The 25,397-nt window shown below is 49.4% G+C and overlaps 2 protein-coding genes across 6 annotated transcripts in view; one reads left to right on the forward strand and one right to left on the reverse strand.

The window, feature by feature from the left end:
- Positions 1-2,472: 2,472 nt before the first annotated feature.
- On the reverse strand, positions 2,473-18,241 carry TTI2 (TELO2 interacting protein 2; the record flags this gene model as incomplete). Its single annotated transcript, XM_061569064.1, has 7 exons — positions 2,473-3,599; positions 4,585-4,747; positions 5,840-5,983; positions 7,328-7,521; positions 8,713-8,805; positions 10,391-10,583; positions 18,096-18,241. Coding segments are annotated over 7 exons (1,011 nt in total), but the record flags the coding sequence as incomplete, so codon positions are not given.
- A 62-nt stretch (positions 18,242-18,303) lies between these two features.
- The window catches only part of ENO4 (enolase 4), a 28,387-nt gene continuing 21,293 nt past the window's right edge, over positions 18,304-25,397 (forward strand). For 2 of the 5 annotated variants that reach the window (XM_061569032.1, XM_061569033.1), the window contains exons 1-3: positions 18,542-18,686; positions 20,421-20,590; positions 23,742-23,870. In XM_061569032.1, the coding sequence (XP_061425016.1) occupies positions 18,596-18,686; positions 20,421-20,590; positions 23,742-23,870 (390 nt within the window). In that variant the 5' untranslated portion in view covers positions 18,542-18,595. Of the gene's footprint in view, positions 18,492-18,541; positions 18,753-18,795; positions 18,941-20,420; positions 20,591-23,741; positions 23,871-25,397 lie in introns of those variants that run through there. The other 3 variants (XM_061569036.1, XM_061569034.1, XM_061569035.1) reach the window with 3 other exon arrangements.

Consider the following 25,397-nt stretch of genomic DNA (forward strand, 5'->3'; position numbering starts at 1 on the left):
GACGGAGGGTGGAATATTAGGCGTAAAGAGCAAAACTGAAGGCTCAAACTACTGGGCACGGGAGAACAACAGGTAAGAGGCGAAAAGAGCAAAAAAACCCAAGGCACAAACTAAGAAAACGATGGGTGGAGGCATAACGGACGCTCCAGGTGAGGGCAGGGCATCAGTAGTAGAGTATAAAGGTGGGAGCCCCGGGACGATTGGAGCAGTTGTCTACAACCTCCGGGCCGTCCAGACCGACTCCCTGCCTGCCGTCCTGCCTCTTCAAGCCGCTCACAGCATCCGCGTGATGCCAGCGAGTGCTGCGGCGAGACAGTGATTGGGCAAGTCTTCTCTCGTCCTCCTCCCTCCGACTATCTCAGCGTCCGTGGGACGCCACGAGTCCAGTTTCAAGGTACGTGTTATGACGTTTGAGTAGCTGGGTTCATAGGCAGTTACGCTAGGCTCTCAACGCGATATATTCATCCTCCGGGTAATGCGTATTGGAGCCATTAATAGACTCTGGTACAGAATATCGGTGTGGTGTGATGTCTGTGTGTGTGGGCAGAACCTCGGCGTGCGTCTGTGATCTGTGCGTGGCGTGTCTGCATGGAGAGACTGGGTGCCCGGCGCGTTTACACAGTAGAAATAGCGATAACGGTAAGGCATGCCCCATGGGGGGGGTAGATGTGCACATTCATACCGCCACCGTTTATGTTGATTAGCGCTCGGCGTGTGTGGGATAACCTCGGCGGTGGTGAGCGATCGCGTGCGTGTTTACATAGCGCGCTTTACGCAGCGAGTTTACACCGCGTTTGCATTACGCTGCCGGGTCCTCCGGGGGCCGTAGCGCTGGCCGTTGGGGAAGCACGCACCTTTAGATGTTCATACAGCCGCCGTTTCTTTTCAGTTTACATTAGCATTAGCATTGCGGCCACGTGGATTAGGGCTTAACCACCCGGAGGGGCGCGTGCTTATTCATACCGCCGCCGTCCCTTTTGGTCAGCGCCAGCTTTGTGAGGGAAACACGCGCCTGCAGGGGCACGCACGTGCACGCCTCCGTATTCGTTTGTGTGGTGGGGTACGTGGGGGAGATAACCCCGGGCGGTGGTGAGCCAGCCGAGAGAGGGCGTTGGCACGGGGGGGGGGGGGGGGGGGGCTGATCACCCCATCGGCGGGGGCCCGGCGAGAGGCGGCCGAAGAGGAGAGGGCGGAGTGGAGGGGGTGGACGTTACGTCCCGCCCGCTCACGGGGAGCAGGGAGGTGGACGTCGTCCCCCACACTCTCTTTGCGTGGGCGTCGAGGTGGTGCCATATCCTGGCTTTCCAGAAGGCAGTACAGCAAACGGGCTGATCGCCACTTGTTTCCATCTGTACGGGGATAGTGTTGCTCCCTCGCGCATGTGGATTTTTTTTCATAGTTGCTCGAGTTTCCTGCCACATGTACGAAATCATCATTAATTGGCTGAAAAAACTTTTTTTAAATGCATGATGCTCCTGAAAATTAGTCCTAGAACTCAGTGTGACTTTTCTGGATATTGGATTGTACGTTCCACATTTGGCATGTAGTTTTTTTCCACGCTTTCCAAATAAGGTTGAGTGTTCATGCATAGCCCTGTCAATCTGTCTGCAACATAGGGGGTCATGATAACTAATAAAGACGATTCAATGCAAGTTAAATGTTAAGTCTGTTCTCCTATAATGCGCTAGTAGTTGCGTTCCCGATGAATACAGCATGATGGAAAATCGCGTTATAAGAAATAATATAGGGTAAAGCACAGTCCGTGGTAACACGTGAGATGCGTATGCAGGCTGACCAAAGACTGAGGCACGTGGGTAGCATCTAGAAGCATCCAGCAGCATCCCGCCTTGTGTGATACTACGCCGAGGTAGCTGTACGACCGCTTATTCTTACTCATGCGAAAGTTCCATTCGCTCAATAGCATTATATCCAATATGCTTTCGCGTTATAAAAAAAGTGTTCCCTAATACATTAATTGCATTATATTCAAGTTGCGTTATTAAAACATTTATGTTCTTATAATACTGGGAATGCTGTTATGTTAGGATTGCCGTAATAATGCTGTAAATGCCTTTATAATGCCGTTAAATTATGATGAGGCTTAGTTAACAATGAAGCCTGCCACTTGTGAATGTTATTTATAGTTGGACAAGTCGAGCCAGACTTGTGCCCATGTAACTTTAATGCGTTCTTCAGAGCAAGGATGAAAAAGTATCTCATCCACAGTTCAGTGTTATGTGCAGCGCTGTACATTTAGGCTGCAGTATGCTGATTACACAAAGTGACCTTATTTAATACAGTAGCTTATTCTCTTGTTGTATAGCTATTCAGTGCTGATGGAGGTGCCTGCTCCATCCAGGACCTATTGTTGAGTTTCATGTTATCTAAGACAATGTTATGATACTGCAGTGTTCATTGATTGTATTGATATTGCAAGTGTAGTGTGTGATACATTGAGGCGCACACACTAACTGGGAGGCAAGACTTTTATTACACAACCTACGGTAACACTTTGGTTCTTTAGCTAGGTGTAGCTATACTGTCGCTATGTGCGTGCGAGTTAACCCTAGCGAACGGCCAGCCAGCACACAATGCTGTCTGTCCCATGATTCCCAGCTAAGGTTCAACCGACGAACGAAGAGCGAAGAGTTCCAGGACGATCCCCACAAACGAGCCCTGATCCGTGTCGGGGCTCTCCCTTTATTTCCTTGGCCGTGGCTTTGCCACGGCCTCGGCCATGCCCCTGCTGTATCAAGACAGGGGCTCACGGCTCCCGGTCTCGTGTCCCTCAGCCTCCTAGGGAGGTTCCCAGCACTCAGCAGCACTCCCGAATTAGGGGCTGGCGCTACAGTATAGTGACAGGAAATGTCACTACACAAGTATTAACAGATGCTGTATTTTGTGCTGTGTTTTCCCATCAGTTTTACCTCGTTCTAATCATTAAATACATTGGATTCGGATGTTCACCCTGGCTCTGAAGGTTTATTGAATGCGAGGTTACCTACTCAGATAGTGGTGCAATGCAGCGCACAGCGAGGCCAAGACACGAGTTATCGAGCAGACTGTATATAGATCTGTTGCTATTCAGGAGTTTACCCTATACAAGGCAAGTTTATCAAATGGATTCCCAATACTCGGCAGTAATTAAAAAACCCCAGTGTTAAATGGTAAGCCATGTGCTGCTAGGACATTGTCTCACTTAATTTTGTAAAAACAAATGTGATATAAAAAGGGATGCATATAATCATTAACTTTTTACAAAATATGTTTATTGTAATGCTAATTTAGCACAAAAACAAAAAAATATCATGATAGCAGCTTGACATTATTAGGAGAAACACAATAAAATTTAGCTTGGCTCCATGGTGATATGGAATGTATCGGCCTTGTCATCTCTGCGTTCGCCTCAATAGAGTACGATCTGATCAGCACACACATTTTCCAATAGTGCCTGAAGGCTATTGATATATTAATATCACTGTCGGTATGACCTTGTAATAACAGCAGCACTCTGCACACGTTCACTCGCTAAACACCGTTGTAACGCAGTGCAGGACACCAGGGTTGTCAGAAGCCTTCTTTACATCCCTCAGCAAAGCCTAAACAAAACAAGTACATTGGAGTCAGCGGTGGAAATTACACATTCCCATGATAGAGGCCAGTAAGTCTCCCCACAAACACTGCCAACACTTTGCTGCTGACGATAGTATTAATAATAATATGCAGATTCTACTGCTTTTGAAGATGCCGATTCATCTGCTGCAGTGTGTGTGTGAATGTGTGTGGATGCAAAGATGTGTGTCATGCTGGTCTTCGTAGGTGCTTGCTAACAGCACTTGCACCAACAGTCTGTTAAGGCTATACGGTGAGGGAAATGGTGATGGAGTGGGTAGGGCTCTGAAATGTGCCAAGTCATCCGAGTTCAATTCGTGGCTCGAAATTATATCAGTGGCAAGTGACATCTGAACCAGTTCTGGGTCTCTCTTAGGATGACTTAGCTTTACGCGAGTACCTGGAAGTGGTGTGTAATGTCACCACTGGAGAGACAAAGGTGGCTGGGTATGGTACTGTCCACACCACCTGCTTGTGCACTGTACCTGGCTTAATAAGTGTATCCTAACAGCACTTTTTTTCCAGTGTATATGACTATCAGGGGGTGTTTATTTGTTATGCTTCTATCATCATTATTATCATCACCACAACTCTATCCACTACTGGATGAAGGATGCTCCAACATCGCCGCAATTCCTCAATTCTGCAATACCAAAATCCGAAGTAGTCCTTCCCATGAACCAATTCGATTGCTCCATCTCCGCGGTGTTTGTCCCCCCGTGCACATTCGCTCATTTGCATCCGGCTACTGTTCCATCGCCCGAGTCCACAATTCTCGAGTCAGTGCGATGCATCTAGTTCGTGCACATCATCTTATTCACGTGCCCCTCGTGATATGTCTCAGCATGGCCGTGTGTCGTTGTGTTTGTGCGGATACCGTACGGGAGGTGGACATTATTTTAAATGTGAAGCAGTCCTCAGATATGCATTTAGCATGACACTGTTGGGGCCCTGCGGCCTCGTGGGCCCTACCTGCACCTGTCCACCACAACAGCGGTCGAGTGAGACGAGGCAATCGGCCGCGTCAGTGAGCAGCGCGCGCTGCACGCTGCCGTGTACCGTCGTCCGTTCGGCTGAGATGTCGTACGCAAACCGCAGTAGCAGCTTCACCAGAAAACCGCATCGCGCCGCCATCCTAGACAAACGGCGTTCGGGAAAAAAGAGGGACCACCAAACAATCTCCGTGTTACGCGCATGACTGGCTATGCGCTGCACTTGGTCGAGTTGGGACTGCACACGAGCGACCTCTTCCACAAGTGGGGGATGACGGAGGTCTCCTCATTGTGGCTGGCGAAGTGCAATCTATCACTCACATTAGACTTGTGTAAAAGTAGATATTAGTTTTTGCATTTTATAGGGAGCACTACATTAAAGTTCACTCCTGAGCAGTGAAAATTTCAAAGCTCCCATATGCAAATAGAGTATAAAATGGAAAGTTTAAATATTGATTGGGAGTCGAGGGCAAATTGGTAATCATAGCACCCGAGAAATGAACGTGTATGTGTGTAGCGACTTATGGGGAGCAGTAATGTAGTGGTTAGAACGCTGCGCTACAAACCCGACGATTCGAGTTCGATTCCTGCTCACGACCACGAACACCAGTGACGATTATCAGAACCGGTCATGCCCTAGGTCGACTCAGCCTCAAATGAGTTATTGGTGATGTGAATAAACACCGCCACTGGGGAGACAAAGGTGGTTGGGTGTGGTGCTGGTCACCCACCCCCTCGTGTGCCGTGCCGACCTTAACAGATGCTCGCGAACAGCACTTGCCCCAACAGTCTGTTAAGGCTATATGGGGGATCTTTGTCTTTGTGGCGATATGTGGGGAGCAGTAGTACCGCGGTTAGCACGCTGCACTACGAACCTGATGACGCAAGTTCGATTCCCACTCACGGCCAACACCGGTGACGATTATCTGAACCAGTCCTGGGGCCTGACCTAGGTCGACTCAGCCTCAAATGAGTATCTGGTGCGATGTATAAGAACATCGCCACTGGGGAGACAAAGGCGGTCGGCCGTGGTGGTAGCCACCCACCCCCTCATGTACCGTGCCGGCACTTGCCCCAACAGTCTGCTAAGGCTGTACGAGAGATATTCTTAGGTGTTTTCGGTACGTGACTTTACCGAAAACTTTACCGAAAACACCTAAGAATATGATTCCTTGCAGTCACGAAAGCTTCAAGTCTAGAATGTACGAGAGATGTTTAGCTTTGTAGCAACTTACCGAGGCCACGCGCAGCTGATGAGGCTCTTGAGGGCAAGGAGGATGTAGGCTCGGGCCTCCTCCTTAGGGCCGTCGCTCACCTCCAGGAAGGCGCCCACAACACCCAGCAGCTGCTTCATGTGTCGCACGATGAGAATGCCCAACCTGACCGGTGTGCGCACACACACGAGTTCACTTGTGCCACCTTCAGTGTTTCCATAATACTTGCCTGTTCTACGGAAATACGTATTTTCATAATGAGAATTGGATATAGCGTGATTAATGTATTAGGGAACACATTTTCTATAATGCGGGATGCGAATTGGATAGAACCCGATTGAGTGAACAGAACTACGTCACGCGAGTAGGAATAAGCGGTCGTACGGCTGTCTCGGTGTAGCATTGTACAAGGCAGTGGGATGCTGCTGGATGCTTCTAGACGCTACCCACGTGCCTGAGTCTTTGTTCAGCCTGCGTACACATCTTGTGTGTTATGGCAGACTGTGCTTTAACCTTATATTATATATTCTTTATTATAACGCGATTTACCATAACGCGGTGTTCTTCAGGAACGCAACTACCGCGTTTTAGGAGAACAAGACCGTATTGGAAAGGGCAATTTCAAAATTGGTTTAGGTTTAGCAAATCAGTCAAGATTTTATGAAGTTACAATTGAGGCATGTCGAGTACAATTACGATATTCTGCTATTTTGTCAAATTGCGACTCTAACAAACTCTTCATTAAGAAAACTTGTTCCAACATTCATCTTGAATCCAACATTGCAGACTTATTAAATCATGACTTCCATAATTTCCTGTAATTCATTTCTATTGGTTGTTTAATGACTATGATGTCGGCTACCCCGTGGAGGGTTAATACTTTCTCCACGTATGTTACCAATCCACTTTACAGAATGTACTGCATCGACACCTCAACCTGCCACCAAACTTAGGGAAATGAATTTGTGCTATGCCAGGGGGATCTCGCAACCCACGACTAGGAACCACTGGAGCCCCCCACATTTAAACGAGTCCCACGGATGACGTTTGCCCATCACCCACGCGATGTGGAAGGCACATTGTGTAAAAAGCTGCAGACACATCGGACATGACCAGCAAAATGAAGGAGACCTGATGCAGGCAGTGATGAGAAAGAAACTGCAACTATTTGGACAGATGGACAATAACAGGAAAATTAAAAGTGTGTTATTCGGAAAAATGGAAGGAACAGGATAGAGAAGACCTCATAGAGAATGGCTTGATGACGACGACATAGGAGATCGGTGCCAGAAAGATTTGGCACTGAGCATATTAGCACAAGACAGAGGAAAGTGGAAACAATTGACGAAATATGCATTAGACACCTACGGGCTATCTGCCCATGCATCGTGATTTGATGATGTCAATGGGAATATGCTCGAATCCTACCAAAATTGAGACACAGTGCTGGTATATGCTATATGTGTGAGAGTGATATCGGATCGGCGCACATGCGTACCACACACACACCTGTCAATGTAGGCAGGAAGCACTTCAGCATAAACACGCCGGAGGGACAGTCTGTCCTCCATCTCCATGTGGGAGAGAGTGAGCAGCAGCACCTTGCTGGTGAGCGCCATGGGATTGGCTTTACCAGGGCTCGCATTGGCCAGGTACGGTCCTTCCAGCACCGGCAGCAGAATCAGCAAACACCTGTGCACAGCCTGCATTGACACAGTACAAAGTCAAAGATCCCCCGCATCGCCTGAACAGACTGCTGGGGCAAGTGCCATTAGCGAGCACCTATGAAGGCCTGCACGGCACACGAGAGGGCGGGTGGCCAACGCCACACCTGGCTGCCTTTGTTTCCCCAGTGGCGATGTTACACATCACACTAGGTACCCATTTGAGGCTGAGTCGACCTAGGGGAGGCCCAAGACTGGTTCAGATATTCGTCACTGGTGTTGACCGTGAGCAGGGACCGAATTCGGGATGCCAGGTTCTTAGCGCATGACACAGTGCAATCACATCAGCAAAGTCACAAATATGTTAACTGTGTTTATTACCACCACTGCCTTATAAATAAAAAAATTAAAAAAAGTTACTTTTCATGAAAGCAGAATTAGAGGGAAGCCAAATGATTATGTATTGCGTATTGAAGTCCGCTTGTATTGTGAAATAAAAAGACATCGGCAAGCGAGCCGATTCATGAAGTAAAAAAAAACGGAATACATTTAACGAATATCCCAATGATAGCTTGATACCAGTTGAATGACGAGAAATCCTCAGTGTGCCTGAATATGGCTGTCTGAGCATTAACAATGGACAGCTTTCAATGAGATGAACAGACAATGGCTGGAACAGACCACAATAGGCCAGATGTATGCACGGAGGGGGGTGTAAAAACGTAGCATACAATACACACTGCCAGAATTTTAGCTGCACTGATCACGTATGTGTATGTTGAACTTCTTTCACACCATACATATCCAATCGTGCTTATCCGAGGTGTAGGGTAAGGACAACACGCTAAACACAAAAAAGAAGTTCTAAAGAAATTTAATAAGATTTAAAAGTGCATAGCTCCAGTGGCTTCCTAATATTAGAAGCAAGAGCGTTCCAGACAGCCGCAGAAGCGCATCTGAAAGCATGCGATACAGTGATTGTCGTTGTTCGATGGTTAGCCAAAAGCCGCTGCTTCGAGGATGACCGGAGGGGAATAATTTTCAATCTGGAAACACCGTGTTTGTAATATCTGCATGCTCAATCACCTTCTGCCTGCAATTCTCTGAGAGTTTGTGGACAATAGGATGATATGGTAGATTGAAAGAGTACGTTTCAACAAAAAATGAGTAGCATCTCCCGATGAAAGAAGCTGAAGTAATAATTGTGTCACCATCCACCGAGTCCTGTACCTGCACAAGCTCGTGTTCCCTGGAGTAGAGGTGACGGTACAGCGCATGGTAGATCACCTGGGCTTGATTGTGGCATCTCAATTCTGCTGCCGGCTACTTAAGCAAAAACAGAATGTTAGTCACACGTGAATAATTACAACAACAAATTGAATGATGGTAAAAATGATAAATATTCATAAAATGAACTGAATCATCCACAATTTAAACATTTAATTCTTAACATCACATGATTTTATGAGCAGCGAAAACGTATAGCAATTTATTTATCGGCAATTTTCTAAACTTCCTGTACAGCGGTACAGCGGATTAATTAGAGGACTTCTCATTCTGGAAAAAACCCTCTTAAATGATGTCTTCTGAAAAAATCGATAGCATTTGGGAATCTGGACCAATCAATCAGAGGTGCTCTGAAGTAAAACACTACTAGACCTGCTACCCTTGTCTGTAATTGGAAAGGGTTACTCACCATCCACATTAATAGGAAGAAATGTGAATAATAATTATACTGTAATCTGAATTTTTGCATCAATATGGTATTTATATGCTTTGACATCTCAAAGCATCACATCCCATCTCAACCAGTGGCGGATGTCTCTGTGCGGCACGTGAATCAGCACTGGCTTGAAAGTGGTCATTCACCTGCGATAACTGCAATCCCAGTTTAGTAGCTTGCAGGTCATTTCTCTAAATGTGGACCATAGTATTTACTGTGAAACATATGGCGTAAGAAAGTATGGTTATTAAACAGAATTAATCAGAATGTATGATTATTACACTATTAATCAGGGCGGCATACTGGATTCGAACCGTGATTCTCTGCACACGGTGGCGAGATATTAACTACCTCAACTGGTATACGTGGGTTCGATCCTGACCCTGACGCCTGCTGTATATTTGTAGTTTGCATGTTCTCCCCATGGTCGCGTGGATTTTTCTCCGGGTTCTCTGGTTTTTCCCCACATTTAGAAACACGCGTTTAGAGAATTTGGCTGCAATAAATTGCCACACGATAAGCCACTTCGGAGCTATCATTTGTAGCCAGGTCACTTCTGAAAAACAGCTATATAGTTCAGTGAGCCTTACGCGGTAAAATAAATATAGTTTATAGTTTTATAGTTTATAACTTGCTATATGTTATTTTTCATTTTACTTCATTGTAAAGTATCTGAAAACAAAATATTCAGAATTTTTCACGATAGAAATCAAATCTGATTATGCAGGTTGCGGATAAACTGTTTGGGAAAAAAAGAGTCTGCTATACCACGCTCATTCAGACCTTCAGACCTTTTGCGTGCTGCTTCTATTATTACCTCTGACTCAAGTGACTGCGTACTGTAAGGTACCATAAAAACAGAGGACATCCGATGCGTTCACCCATATCTTAGGTAAGCAATGTTTATATAGCCTCATTGACGAGTGTTTTGTTGCATCATTAATGTTTTTTTTGTTCGGGCAATCCCTGTACATTCAACCGATGATCGCGCGGAATTACCCAGGTGATGTGTAACATTGCTGACTTAATATGGCAAATATTAGAACGTCAAAAACTCCTCGCCTCCACAGTCCTAGATTTCAGGCCGCGTGCGTAGCCACCAGCGCCCGGCTTAAACCGGTGCGGTGGCGAAACCGTCCACCATTCCTCAAGCGGTTTTGTTTCCTCACGGTTGGGGATGCTCACCGTATTCAGAACGACGTGGTGAAGGCAGCGCACGCCCAGCAGCTGGTTCTCCAGCTCGAAGTCATCGGAGAAGAGCAGCGCGGGGGGCAGCAGCGCCTCCCTCACGAGCGCCGCCCCCACGTGTGGCCTCGCCACCTGCAGCAAGAGCCTCACGAACTCGCACTTCGCGCTCTCATTCTCCTTCCAGTTGTCCCTGGTAAGATGGATGAAGCATGACAAACAAGGTCACGTGTAAATTACGCACCAACTCTTAACATTACGTCCCATCAAATTTAGCACACAGTGTAAAGTCATGACCCTGTGCCACCGAGCTCTCTATCAAGGTCTCCACCCATGCCTCTCCACACTTCTCACTCTACCAACCACTACAGACCACTGCGGTGTCCTGTGGCATACGTCCAATAATCTGCTGATTGTAACCTGAAACAGGACTGTCCTGGCTGAGAAACTTTTTCTCCGTGGCCACACCGATCATTTGGAACTCTCCGACTGAACATACGCAGCCTCACAGTACCATTCAACTTCAAGTAGCAACTCAAGGCTCTCGCCTGTTCAGACTCTCACCCCTCCAGACTCTCACCCCTTCAGACTCTCAACCCTTCAGACTCTCACCCCTTCAGACTCTCACCCTTCAGACCCTCACCCCTTCAGACTCTCACCCCTCCAGACTCTCACCCACCCAGACTCTCACCCTTCAGACTCTCACCCCTTCAGACTCTCCCCCCTTCAGACTGTCACCTCTTCAGACTCTCACCCCTTCAGACTCTCACCCCTTCAGACTCTCACCCCTTCAGACTCTCACCTCTTCAGACTCTCACCCCTTCAGACTCTCACCCCTTCAGACTCTCACCCCTCAGACTCATACCCCTTCAGACTCTCAACCGTTCAGACTCTCACCTCTTCAGACACTCACCTCTTCAGACAATCACCCATTCAGACTTTCACCCCTTCAGACCCTCACCCCTTTAGACTCTCACCCCTTCAGACTCTCACCCCTTCAGACTCTCACCCCTTCAGACTCTAACCCCCTTCAGACTCTTACCCCTTCAGATCTCACCCCTTCAGACTCTCACCTCTTCAGACTCTCACCCCTCCAGACTCTCACCCCTTCAGACCCTCACCCCTTCAGACTCTCACCCTTCAGACCCTCACCCCCCTTCAGACTCTCACCCCTCCAGACGCTCGCCCCTTCAGACTCTCACCCATTCAGACTCTCACCCCTTCAGACTCTCACCCCCCTTCAGACTCTCACCCCTCCAGACTCTCGCCCCTTCAGACTCTCACCCCCTTCAGACTCTCACCCCCTTCAGACTCTCACCTCTTCAGACTCTCACCCCTTCAGACTCTCACCTCTTCAGACTCTCACCCCTTCAGACTCTCACCCCTCCAGACTCTCACCCCTTCAGACTCTCACCCTTCAGACTCTCACCCCTTCAGACTCTCACCCCTTCAAGACTCTCACCTCTTCAGACTCTCACCCCTCCAGACTCTCGCCCCTTCAGACTCTCACCCCCTCCAGACTCTCACCCCTTCAGACTCTCACCCTTCAGACTCTCACCCTTCAGACTCTCACCCCTTCAGACTCTCACCTCTTCAGACTTTCACCCCTCCAGACTCTCACCCATTCAGACTCTCACCCCTTCAGACTCTCACCCCTCCAGACTCTCACCCCTTCAGACCCTCACCCCTTCAGACTCTCACCCTTCAGACTCTCACCCCCTTCAGACTCTCACCCCTTCAGACTCTCCCCCCTTCAGACTCTCACCCTTCAGACTCTCACCCCTTCAGACTCTCACCCCTTCAGACTCTCACCCCTTCAGACTCTCACCTCTTCAGACTCTCACCCCTTCAGACTCTCACCCCTTCAAACTCTCACCCCTCAGACTCACACCCCTTCAGACTCTCACCCCTTCAGACTCTCAACCCTTCAGACTCTCACCTCTTCAGACACTCACCTCTTCAGACTCTCAACCCTTCAGACTCTCACCTCTTCAGACTCTCACCCCTTCAGACTCTCACCCCTTCAGACTCTCACCCCCTTCAGACTCTCACCCCTTCAGACTCTCACCTCTTCAGACTCTCACCCCTCCAGACTCTCACCCCTTCAGACCCTCACCCCTTCAGACTCTCACCCTTCAGACCCTCACCCCCCTTCAGACTCTCACCCCTCCAGACGCTCGCCCCTTCAGACTCTCACCCATTCAGACTCTCACCCCTTCAGACTCTCACCCCCCTTCAGACTCTCACCCCTCCAGACTCTCGCCCCTTCAGACTCTCACCCCCTTCAGACTCTCACCCCCTTCAGACTCTCATCCCTTCAGACTCTCACCCCTTCAGATTCTCACCCCTCAGACTCACACCCCTTCAGACTCTCACCCCTTCAGACTCTCAACCCTTCAGACTCTCACCTCTTCAGACACTCACCTCTTCAGACTCTCAACCCGTCAGACTCTCACCTCTTCAGACACTCACCCCTTCAGACTCTCACCCCTTCAGACTCTCACCTCTTCAGACTCTCACCCCTCCAGACTCTCACCCCTTCAGACCCTCACCCCTTCAGACTCTCACCCTTCAGACCCTCACCCCCCTTCAGACTCTCACCCCTCCAGACGCTCGCCCCTTCAGACTTTCACCCCTCCAGACTCTCACCCCTTCAGACTCTCACCCCCCTTCAGACTCTCACCCCTCCAGACTCTCACCCCTTCAGACCCTCACCCCTTCAGACTCTCACCCTTCAGACTCTCACCCCCCTTCAGACTCTCACCCCTTCAGACTCTCCCCCCTTCAGACTCTCAACCTTCAGACTCTCACCCCTTCAGACTCTCACCCCTCCAGACTCTCACCCATTCAGACTCTCACCCCTTCAGACTCTCACCCCTCCAGACTATCACCCCTTCAGACCCTCACCCCTTCAGACTCTCACCCTTCAGACTCTCACCCCCCTTCAGACTCTCACCCCTTCAGACTCTCCCCCCTTCAGACTCTCACCCTTCAGACTCTCACCCCTTCAGACTCTCACCCCTTCAGACTCTCACCCCTTCAGACTCTCACCTCTTCAGACTCTCACCTCTTCAGACTCTCACCCCTTCAGACTCTCACCCCTTCAAACTCTCACCCCTCAGACTCACACCCCTTCAGACCCTCACCCCTTCAGACTCTCAACCCTTCAGACTCTCACCTCTTCAGACACTCACCTCTTCAGACTCTCAACCCTTCAGACTCTCACCTCTTCAGACTCTCACCCCTTCAGACTCTCACCCCTTCAGACTCTCACCCCCTTCAGACTCTCACCCCTTCAGACTCTCACCTCTTCAGACTCTCACCCCTCCAGACTCTCACCCCTTCAGACCCTCACCCCTTCAGACTCTCACCCTTCAGACCCTCACCCCCCTTCAGACTCTCACCCCTCCAGACGCTCGCCCCTTCAGACTCTCACCCATTCAGACTCTCACCCCTTCAGACTCTCACCCCCCTTCAGACTCTCACCCCTCCAGACTCTCGCCCCTTCAGACTCTCACCCCCTTCAGACTCTCACCCCCTTCAGACTCTCACCCCTTCAGACTCTCACCCCTTCAGATTCTCACCCCTCAGACTCACACCCCTTCAGACTCTCACCCCTTCAGACTCTCAACCCTTCAGACTCTCACCTCTTCAGACACTCACCTCTTCAGACTCTCAACCCTTCAGACTCTCACCTCTTCAGACACTCACCCCTTCAGACTCTCACCCCTTCAGACTCTCACCTCTTCAGACTCTCACCCCTCCAGACTCTCACCCCTTCAGACCCTCACCCCTTCAGACTCTCACCCTTCAGACCCTCACCCCCCTTCAGACTCTCACCCCTCCAGACGCTCGCCCCTTCAGACTTTCACCCCTCCAGACTCTCACCCCTTCAGACTCTCACCCCCCTTCAGACTCTCACCCCTCCAGACTCTCACCCCTTCAGACCCTCACCCCTTCAGACTCTCACCCTTCAGACTCTCACCCCCCTTCAGACTCTCACCCCTTCAGACTCTCCCCCCTTCAGACTCTCAACCTTCAGACTCTCACCCCTTCAGACTCTCACCCCTTCAGACTCTCACCCCTTCAGACTCTCACCCCTTCAGACTCTCACCTCTTCAGACTCTCACCTCTTCAGACTCTCACCCCTTCAGACTCTCACCCCTTCAGACTCTCACCCCTCAGACTCACACCCCTTCAGACTCTCACCCCTTCAGACTCTCAACCCTTCAGACTCTCACCTCTTCAGACACTCACCTCTTCAGACTCTCAACCCTTCAGACTCTCACCCCTTCAGACTCTCACCCCTTCAGACTCTCACCCCCTTCAGACTCTCACCCCTTCAGACTCTCACCTCTTCAGACTCTCACCCCTCCAGACTCTCACCCCTTCAGACCCTCACCCCTTCAGACTCTCACCCTTCAGACCCTCACCCCCCTTCAGCCTCTCACCCCTCCAGACGCTCGCCCCTTCAGACTCTCACCCATTCAGACTCTCACCCCTTCAGACTCTCACCCCCCTTCAGACTCTCACCCCTCCAGACTCTCGCCCCTTCAGACCCTCACCCCCTTCAGACTCTCACCCCCTTCAGACTCTCACCCCTTCAGACTCTCACCCCTTCAGACTCTCACCCCTCAGACTCACACCCCTTCAGACTCACACCCCTTCAGACTCTCAACCCTTCAGACTCTCACCTCTTCAGACACTCACCTCTTCAGACTCTCAACCCTTCAGACTCTCACCCCCTTCAGACTCTCACCCCCTTCAGACTCTCACCCCTTCAGACTCTCACCCTTCAGACTCTCACCTCTTCAGACTCTCACCCCTCCAGACTCTCACCCCTTCAGACTCTCACCCCCCTTCAGACTCTCACCCCTCCAGACTCTCACCCCCCTTCAGACTCTCACCCCTCCAGACTCTCGCCCCTTCAGACTCTCACCCCCTTCAGACTCTCACCCCTTTCAGACTCTCACCTCTTCAGACTCTCACCCCTTCAGACTCTCACCTCTTCAGACTCTCACCCCTTCAGACTCTCACCCCTCCAGACTCTCACCCCTTCAGACTCTCACCCTTCAGACTCTCACCCCTTCAGACTCTCGCCCCTTCAGACTCTCACCCCCTCCAGACTCTCACCCCTTCAGACTCTCACCCTTCAGACTCTCACCCTTCAGACTCTCACCCCTTCAGACTCTCACCCATTCAGACTCTCACCCCTTCAGACTCTCACCCCTCCAGACTCTCACCCCTTCAGACCCTCACCCCTTCAGACTCTCACCCTTCAGACTCTCACCCCCCTTCAGACTCTCACCCCTTCAGACTCTCCCCCCTTCAGACTCTCACCCCTTCAGACTCTCACCCCTTCAGACTCTCACCTCTTCAGACTCTCACCTCTTCAGACTCTCACCCCTTCAGACTCTCACCCCTTCAGACTCTCACCCCTCAGACTCACACCCCTTCAGACTCTCACCCCTTCAGACTCTCAACCCTTCAGACTCTCACCTCTTCAGACACTCACCTCTTCAGACTCTCAACCCTTCAGACTCTCACCTCTTCAGACTCTCACCCCTTCAGACTCTCACCCCTTCAGACTCTCACCCCCTTCAGACTCTCACCCCTTCAGACTCTCACCTCTTCAGACTCTCACCCCTCCAGACTCTCACCCCTTCAGACCCTCACCCCTTCAGACTCTCACCCTTCAGACCCTCACCCCCCTTCAGACTCTCACCCCTCCAGACGCTCGCCCCTTCAGACTCTCACCCATTCAGACTCTCACCCCTTCAGACTCTCACCCCCCTTCAGACTCTCACCCCTCCAGACTCTCGCCCCTTCAGACTCTCACCCCCTTCAGACTCTCACCCCCTTCAGACTCTCACCCCTTCAGACTCTCACCTCTTCAGACTCTCACCCCTTCAGACTCTCACCCCTCCAGACTCTCACCCCTTCAGACTCTCACCCTTCAGACCCTCACCCCTTCAGACTCTCACCCCTCCAGACGCTCACCCCTTCAGACTCTCACCTCTTCAGACTCTCACCCCTTCAGACTCTCACCTCTTCAGACTCTCACCCCTTCAGACTCTCACCCCTTCAGACTCTCACCCCTTCAGACTCTCACCCTTCAGACTCTCACCCCTTCAGACTCTCACCTCTTCAGACTCTCACCCCTTCAGACTCTCACCTCTTCAGACTCTCACCCCTTCAGACTCTCACCCCTTCAGACTCTCACCCCTCCAGACTCTCACCCCTCTAGACTCTCACCCCTTCAGACTCTCACCCCTTCAGACTCTCACCCCTTCAGACTCTCACCTCTTCAGGCTTTAACCTCTTCAGGCTCTCACGTACGAGGGACTTGACAGCCATCGCTCCGCACCTCTCAGTTCTCGATTGAATATTGCGTCCGACACGCAAAATATGTGCGCATTATAAATCGTGTTATAATATTAAACTCAACAAGTACTGAAACCTCTAGGATCTGGACTTGAGTATGCCAGCATTTGGAAGGAGCCGTAATCGCTACCAGAAATAAAGAATAAACCTCCGACCGGGAAACAGCAGGTCAATGAAGTTATTTTTGCATATGATGGCAATATGTTCAGGAGCTAAATGCCAATCTCGAGGTCTGATAGCAGCCACGAGAGGGCTTTAGCAGAGTTGGTGTAGTTTTGCTGTTCATCCTCCGTTGATGGAGCACAGACAACAGTTGTTTACAATTTGGTCCATAATTTGGACGAAGCTTTATCTTCTCAGCCACAGTTATGCCCTCCCTTCTCTATGCTTGCAAAACGTGGAGCCTTCTTAAGGAAAATCTGCACCAGGTTGAAATATTCAGGCGAGCTTGCCTACGATCCATCTTGGGTTTAACCAGACTGGGTTGTGTGATTTCACAGGTCCTTGAAGAATCTGGACACAGTCCCATCAGTGAGCTCCGGCAAATGAAGCTGCGATGGCTGGGTCATGTAGCCCGCATCCCCAGCCCCCGCATGCCCAACCAACTTATGTTCGGCCGGACGGATGGGGCTAAACGGGCATGGTACGGGCTAGAGAAAAGATGGATTGATGTGGCACAGGTGTGTATGTATATATCTTGAACTTCTTTCGCACCCTAAGTAGCTAGCGATGGTAATCGAACGTGCGGGGAAATGACTGTCCAAGGAGGTGCGCTGCGTGTTTATGGTAATTCGCACGGAGGTTGTCAATATTGCAATGGAGAGCGGTGGCGCTACAAACCCGGCAACCCGAGTTCGCGCTCACGGCCAACACCAGTGATGATTATCTGAACTGGACCGCCCTTAGGTCGACTCAGTCTCAAATGAGTACCTGGTGCGGTGTGTAAAACATCGCGACCAAGGAGACAAAGGCGGCCGGGCGTGGTGCTGTTCACCCACCTCCTCGTGTGCCGCTGTGACGGCCTTCATAGGTGCTGCTCGCTAACAGCACTTGCCCCAAAAGCCTGTAACGACTACACGAGGGATATTTGTCTTCGTCAACACTGCAATGTACACTACATTGCAGACTTCACTCTATTGTATGGAATTTCGCAGTTGGGTCAACACTGCCTCCGTGAATCCGCAGAGACGGTGCAAGGTCGAGCACCGTAGCCTCTCTCACTTGTTCAGTGACGTTACAACACAGCGCTTGCTTGTGCCAGGCTAGGTACACATTGTGGTCACTTGAGGTGTTGGAGGCGCGCTGCCACCCCCCGCGTTACCTGCGAAGCGAGTCTCTGAGGCGGCGGATCTTGCCCTGCGTTGACGCCTGGGGCCCTGAGACTCCCAACGCCGCGGTGCGGAGCCTCAGACCCGGCTCCCCTGCATCCCCCGTGCCACACTTGCCCACCGGGTCCTCCGTGCCCCCCACACCCCCCGTGCTCCCCACACCCCCCGTGCCCCCCTCACCCCCCACATCTCCGGCCCCCCACTCTGGCCCCGCTCCACGTTGCTCGCCAGTGGGAGCCGCCATCGCGTGACGTCACTCCACGACGGCGCGCGCATGCGCAGTGCGCGTTGGGCGACACTTGCGAGGCGCTGTAAAACAAAATAATCCCCCCTCGTCCTCCCCGGATCTGCGACCGAATCACCCATCGTGCAGAGGCATTCGCTGATCGGTGACTTTCGTCGGCCGTCCGATTTTGTTCGCATTTGTTGTTGTTGACAACGCATCGCATCTTCACGTCACGGGAAGCGTCGGTGGCGAATAGCGGCCGTTGCCATGGGCGTGTCACGTGGGCGCGCGCCGTTGCGTGGCAACCGCGAGACGCCGGAAGCGGAGTGGCGGCCACTTTCTCCCTCGACACCGCGCGGTCTGCTGCTTCATTAATGCCGCTTTTGTCGACTACATTCATTCTCCACAACGACGCAGATCATTGGTTAGAGTTATTACATCGGCGACAAGACTCCGAGCCTGTAAGCTCGGCAGTTCGCGGGCATTTGATTTCGAGCGTCGCCTCTGGCTGCTGCCGGGCCGCTGAAAGCCTTAAACCGGCCCACGGCCTCCTCGTGCTTGTGCCGGCAGGCGCACGGGTCGTGGCAGAGTTTCATCTTCTTGGTTCTTTCGGTAAAGTCACGTAGATTGGAAATAATAAAATAATAAAAATAAAACATAATAAAATAATATAATATAATAAAAAAATTCGTGGCAGAGTTGTTTGAGGGACATGTCGGGCGCCGCGGTGGCGAGGAGATGTTAACTCCATCGCCTGGTATCCAGGGGGACATGGGTTCGATCCCGACCCTGACGCCTGCGGCTGTATATTTGGAGTTTGCGTGTCTCTCTCCCCGCGATTGCGCGGACTTTTATTCGGTCCTCTGGGGGTTCCCTCCACATTTAGACACTTGCATTTAGAGTGTTTGACTCGTATACAGTTCCACATGATAAGCCACATCGTTGAGCTATCATTTGTGGCCAGGTCGCTTCTGAAAAATATACAGCTCTGTGGGCCTTACCTCGTGAAATATAAATAGTTGTATCTGTATTGCTGATGTAACCTGCTGACCCCTCCCTAACTAGACATCTGTGGAAAAAAGAGCTGTGTCGGTTATCGGATTCCTCCAGTTTAAATTGAGATTATGTGAAGGAGACTGCTTCTTTATTTTGTACAGTGAATACGATCCAGTTGCCGCGCCGGGAGATGCAATCGAACCGGCGACCTCTCGAGATTGCACCTGCAAATCCATTACACCTGCAAATCCATTACACCAGCAGCTGTTTACATTGCCGAAGCTGTTTATGACATGCGGCGCTGTATATATACTGTATATATTATTACCTACAGACTATACAACGTGCATTCATTATGTGAACATTGCAGCCCTCTTTATCGGTCGGCTGCTGATTGCGCACCTCCCCACTCCGTGCGAGTCGCGGGGGGTGAATTTGCTATACTTCTCTACACTGGTCAGTGCGGGTTGGTGAAGGCGGAAAGTGTAGACGTGGAAATAATGTATAGTGCTATAATTACAGTATCTGCACATCCCTCTGCTGGTCACCATGTAGCCTCGCAAACCATAGCAACCTGTTGTGTAGAGTGGTCTCCCATACATGCACTATGCAGGCTCAACCCGTCTTAGCTTGAGAAGAATTCTACATGAATTCAGTACGTATATATATTATCGTTACTTTTATGATACAATGCACGATAATATAGCACGCTCTAGAGCACGGGTCGGCAAATTGCGGCTCCGGAGCAGCATGCAGCTCTTTAAGGACTGCAGAGTGCGGCTCTTGAAATTCGACAAAAATGCCTCTTATTTTGGTTGCCGACCCCTCACCATGGAAGTCCAGTTCACCATGGAAGTCCAGTTCGCCATGGAAGTCCAGTTCACCATGGAGCTCATTAAAGGACTGTTTCGTGACGTTCTTTATTCAGGGCCACCGTTTCGTATTCACATGTATGGTGGCTCTTGAAATATAGTTTTTTTTACCGAGTTCGAAAAAAATTGCTCTTTTTGTTGTTTTGGTTGCCGACCCTGCAATGAGAGAAATGTTAAGAAGAAGAAGGCGTAGTTGAACAACTGTGAATGATCCACCTTGGCAGGTTTGGCTGAAGCTGTGATGGAGCGCTCGCTATCCGATGACGCCCGGCAAATGTACAAGCTGAAGCAAGCGGCAGTGGAGTTCTACCGTGCCCACGGGGTCCCACAGAACTTGGAAGAGGCCCTCAATAGCCTCTTTCACCAGCAGCCTGAAGACATCTATGGGCAGCTGGTACCCACTCGCCATAGCACGCATGCAACAGCCCTCACTCATTGCTTGTTTCAAAGGTCATAAGCTGTAATACGTCTCGACATACCTGCACCTTTACATAAACAGGCTTATGATTGTTACACATTCCACCCAACCACGTGGCCTTCAGGGAGTGTATGAGTTTAGCAGAATTGGTTCAACAAAGCAAACTCTGGACTGATTCAACCAGAGACTACATTTTAGACTCGGGCTTAATTTTAAGGGTATTTAGATTAAATGTATTTGCGTGTTTCGTGGTGTGCTCCCACTTATATTGGTTTATATTATTCTAATATGCTGTGAAATGCTGCCCCATATTGACACTATACCGTGCGATTTGACTGAAAACCTAACTTGTATGAGCATCTTCTTGGTTCTTTCGGTAAAGTCACGTAGAAGGGAAATAATAAAATAATAAAAAATAAAAATAATAAAATATTTCTCACGACGTTTCAGCCACAACGCAAGCAGCCGTCCTCAGGTGAAGAACAGGTCTGTCGGAAAGACAGTGTCTGAATGAACACCACCAGGCTTGGAAGCGTATATTTAAGCTGGGTTGGAGGGGAAGAGCGCCTTGACAAAGGGATTTGCATATCAAGAGGAATTTAGCATATTTATGGAAAATGCAGATATGGGATTAGTCACTACTTGTGAAATGCGTAGGAGAAGGGCGGGGGGTTTTCAAAGTCATATTATGCCCGTGCATTATGCAGGATTAGCAGCATCAAAGGGAGGGAATAGGGTTAGCATTAATAAAGGGAAGGAATGTTAATAGTATGGAGCTGCAGCAGTTAAACCACCACGTAAGAAACTAAAATATAAACTGCATCAGTATCATCAATATACTAAATATACTCTCCAATAAGCTGAGCTACTAACATTAAGTCATACATTACAATTCTATGTCGCAAAAAATATAATATGCCTCCAGCTAAACTTTTTTCTCTTACATCACACGGGTCTGCCCCGTACTATATACTGCCATAGACAAACCCAACATTAAATTATATACTGCATTACTATACACCACCTGCATTACTATACACCACCTTAGACTATACATTGTAATATTACACTATGTATTATTCTACCCACCCTACTGTATACCACACTGCTGTATATTCACTATACAATTACGATACTATATATTACCTTATACATTATATTAAACATTACACTTTTAAACTATGTATTATTATACAATCTGCTATACACTATACCATTGACCGTCGCGTGAAAGGTACTAAGAGGAAGCAACGAAATATGTCAATGGGAGAGTGGTGAGAGGAGACTTGCAGCGGAGCAAAGAATCCATTCCCTGCGGAGAATAAAAGATATATAGTCAATGCCAGTGAGTGGACTGCGGTCTGAAAGTCACCATAAACGTGAACACAATCAGTTAAGATCAGAAATGGTTTATTACGTCCTTCCAATGTTTGCTGAGCCAGAATCCATCTTCTCGGTTGAATTTGTCTCTGTGTTTGTATATGTGGATCACCTCATGAACGAATCTCTCATGGTAGCCAGATGGCTTGCAGAGAACCTCTGTCTTGGAAAAGTCAATGTCATGTGAGCCCACTGAATTGTAACAGTGATCTGCCACGGCTGAGGTGTTTGTCCTACCGTGTTTCAGGTCTGCTTTATGTTCACGGATGCGGTCCGAGACATGTCGTTTGGTTTCTCCAATGTAACTGCTACCACAGCTTAAATATACGCTTCCAAGCCTGGTGGTGTTCATTCAGACACTGTCTTTCCGACAGACCTGTTCTTCACCTGAGGACGGCTGCTTGCATTGTGGCCGAAACGTCGTGAGAATTATTTTATTATGTTTTATTTTTATTATTTTATTATTTCCCTTCTACGTGACTTTACCGAAAGAAGGAAGAAGATGAATCCCTGCAGTCACGAAAGCTTTAAATCGAAATTGTATGAGCATATTTTGACCCATTCATTCCTCTCACAGTTGTAAGCCATCATTGATTCTGCACCTCCAGCTTTGAAAATAGGGAAGGGACAGTACTTGACTGCCCCATGCTGTGTCGACCAGAGGTCACTTGAAGGGATTTCAGAAGTAGTTCTCTATCTGTTTAACACGTAGGCTTTCGCGACCAATATTATCTGTAGTAATATGGTCTTTGCACGTGATTGACTCACAGTAAAGACATCACATTTACCCATCTAAGACCAAAACAGGAGGAGGATTTCTCCACAAATCTGGGTGTCACCCGATGAGGCTGGTTGTAATTACTGGCGAAACATCATACTCGAATTGTAAATGTTGTGGGTTTACTCTCCAACACACCGGTGTGCCGAACTAGTAACTAATTGGCATGTTTTGTTTACGTGACAAATCTTACTAATAGGTGGTGGGTTTAACGACACATTTATATTCTTGGTTTTTTCGGTAAAGTCACGTAGAAGGGAAGTAATAAAATAATAAAAATAAAACATAATAAAATAATTCTCACGACGTTTCGGCTACAACGCAAGCAGGCCGTCTTCAGGTGAAGAATGAGACACTGCCAAGCTAGGAGCTTATATATAAGCTGGGTTGGAGGTGGAAGAAGAGCGCCTTAACAAAAGAATGTGCATATCAAGAGGAATTTAGCATATTCATGGGAAATGCGTAGGAGGTGGGCGGGGGGGTTTCAAAGTCATATTATGCCCATGCATTATGCAGGATCAGCAGCACCAAAGGGAGGGGGCAGGGGGTTTGTCCTACTGTAGGACAAACACCTCAGCCGTGGCAGATCACTGTTACAATTCAGTGGGCTCACATGACATTGACTTCTCCAAGACAGAGGTTCTCTGCAAGCCATCTGGCTACCATGAGAGATTCGTTCATGAGGCGATCCACATATACAAACACGGAGACAATTTTAACCAAGAAGATGGACACATTTATATTTACAGTTCTCTATCTTTCAATTCTGTTCTCTACCAAGAAGGGTTGAGCTGTTCTGCAAGAGATGCCAGTGGATTCTCTGCCTTGTGACATGATGCCATGAGCACAATCGGGAGACATTGGTTGAAAACTACGTTCTAAAATGTTATGTATGGATGCGCATATTGTAATAAGCCTTGCATACATTGGAATTGTAAAGGAAGCGGTGTCTGGATGTTTGCACTGCAGGTGAACCACTTTTCTGTGCTATGCAAGCCTGCGGTAGTGAAGCGGATAGAGGCCTGGCAGGCACTGGACACTGTGGGCTGTCCCACCATTGCAGTGCAGCTCATCTGCACCACGAGGAACATGGAGCAGGTTAGAGCTCCGTTTTCACAATTATGCACACACAGAGTCGTCTCTGACCAAATCACCGGCAATGCGCCAGACTTAAGATTTCAGAAGCTACGTGTGAATGGGCCTATTTTGGGCCTGGATAGTGTATTTATGGGCAGACCACCATGCGAACAAAGCAGCTCTGAGGCTACGTTATCATGAACATGTACATGCATTAGATACTTTAATTTGCATACAGTTTTCAAATATATAAATGTATACATCATATTATGGTTCTTTTGGTAAAGTCACGCAGAAGGGAAACAATAAAATGATAAAAATATAAAACAATAAAATTCTCACGACGTTTCGACTGCAACACAAGCAATCATCATCAGGTGTGAAAAACACAGCAAGAAAATATATTATTTTATTGTTTCCCTTCTACGTGACTTTACCGAAAAAAACAGAATATGAATCTCTGCAGTCACGAAAGCTTTAAATCAAAATGTGTACATCATGTTGAATTCAGTCGTGAAAAGTGTTAAGTAACCGGTGAGGAGCTTTATTGGTCAGAATTGTATCAATATGTAGTGAGTTCTAGCGACGTTGGAGACGGATCTTAGAGGCAACACTTTATTTAATACAAATACTTGGCAGTACAGCCCAGACTCACTCAGGGCAACGGCCCTTCTATAACCACTGCCTGGGGAGGTACTGCCTCCGGGCTAACGTGCCCTAACACGGGACCACGACTCTGGGTCCTCCGGCTATGGGTACCTAGGGGAGGCTACTCTAACCCGACCTAGCCAGGGTGCGGGTTCCGACCACTGGCCCACTCGGACCCGGCCCTCACAAGGACGTTCGGCCAGGGGTTCTAGGGTCTCACCACTGAGCCACACAGAGTCCCGGCCCTTACAAGGGCAGTGAGGCTAGGGGTCCCAGGGTCCTATCTAGCTGGTCTTCTGGCTTCTGTCTTGGACTGGCCCCGGACCCTTCCCGGGATCCGGCTTTTATACCCAGCACGGGTGCGTCAGCCCTGGCCCCGCCTACCTTCTAGAGAGTTCCAGAGGGGGCTCCGGGGGATCCCATGATACCCCGCAGCCCCCACCTGCTTTTGGGCTAGGGATATAACGACTGCCCCTGCTGGACCCTGACTGCCCCTGCAGGTAAGTGTACACAGCCCATCGACATCGCTCCATTACCCCCCCCCCCCCCTTTCGTAGCACCTAGCCAACCCTGGATGATAACCACAAAACGCTTGTGTATGTGTGCCTCAATGAACGATGGAACGCAATAACAAACCGCGCGAACCCCTATAAATACCCCAGCCCACCTGTACAAGGAAAGACAACAACATACGTACATGGAGTCCTCCCTGCCCCATGTACATGTGTAATAAAAGACTTCGTCAAGCACTGCTGGTCTCCGTTTGTCTTTTATTTAGGTTCTTTCACCGCACCCCGCTGGTCTCCTCCGCAGACCAGCGTCGTCTCGCGCGTGCCCCGCACGCGCTCCCTCGTCAGCTCCTCCACTCTTCCTCACACCCCGCTGGTCCTGATCAGGGAC

Source organism: Lethenteron reissneri, chromosome 42, assembly GCF_015708825.2.
Source record: "Lethenteron reissneri isolate LAM-NWPU_2019-01 chromosome 42, ASM1570882v1, whole genome shotgun sequence".
Lineage (NCBI taxonomy): Eukaryota > Metazoa > Chordata > Hyperoartia > Petromyzontiformes > Petromyzontidae > Lethenteron > Lethenteron reissneri.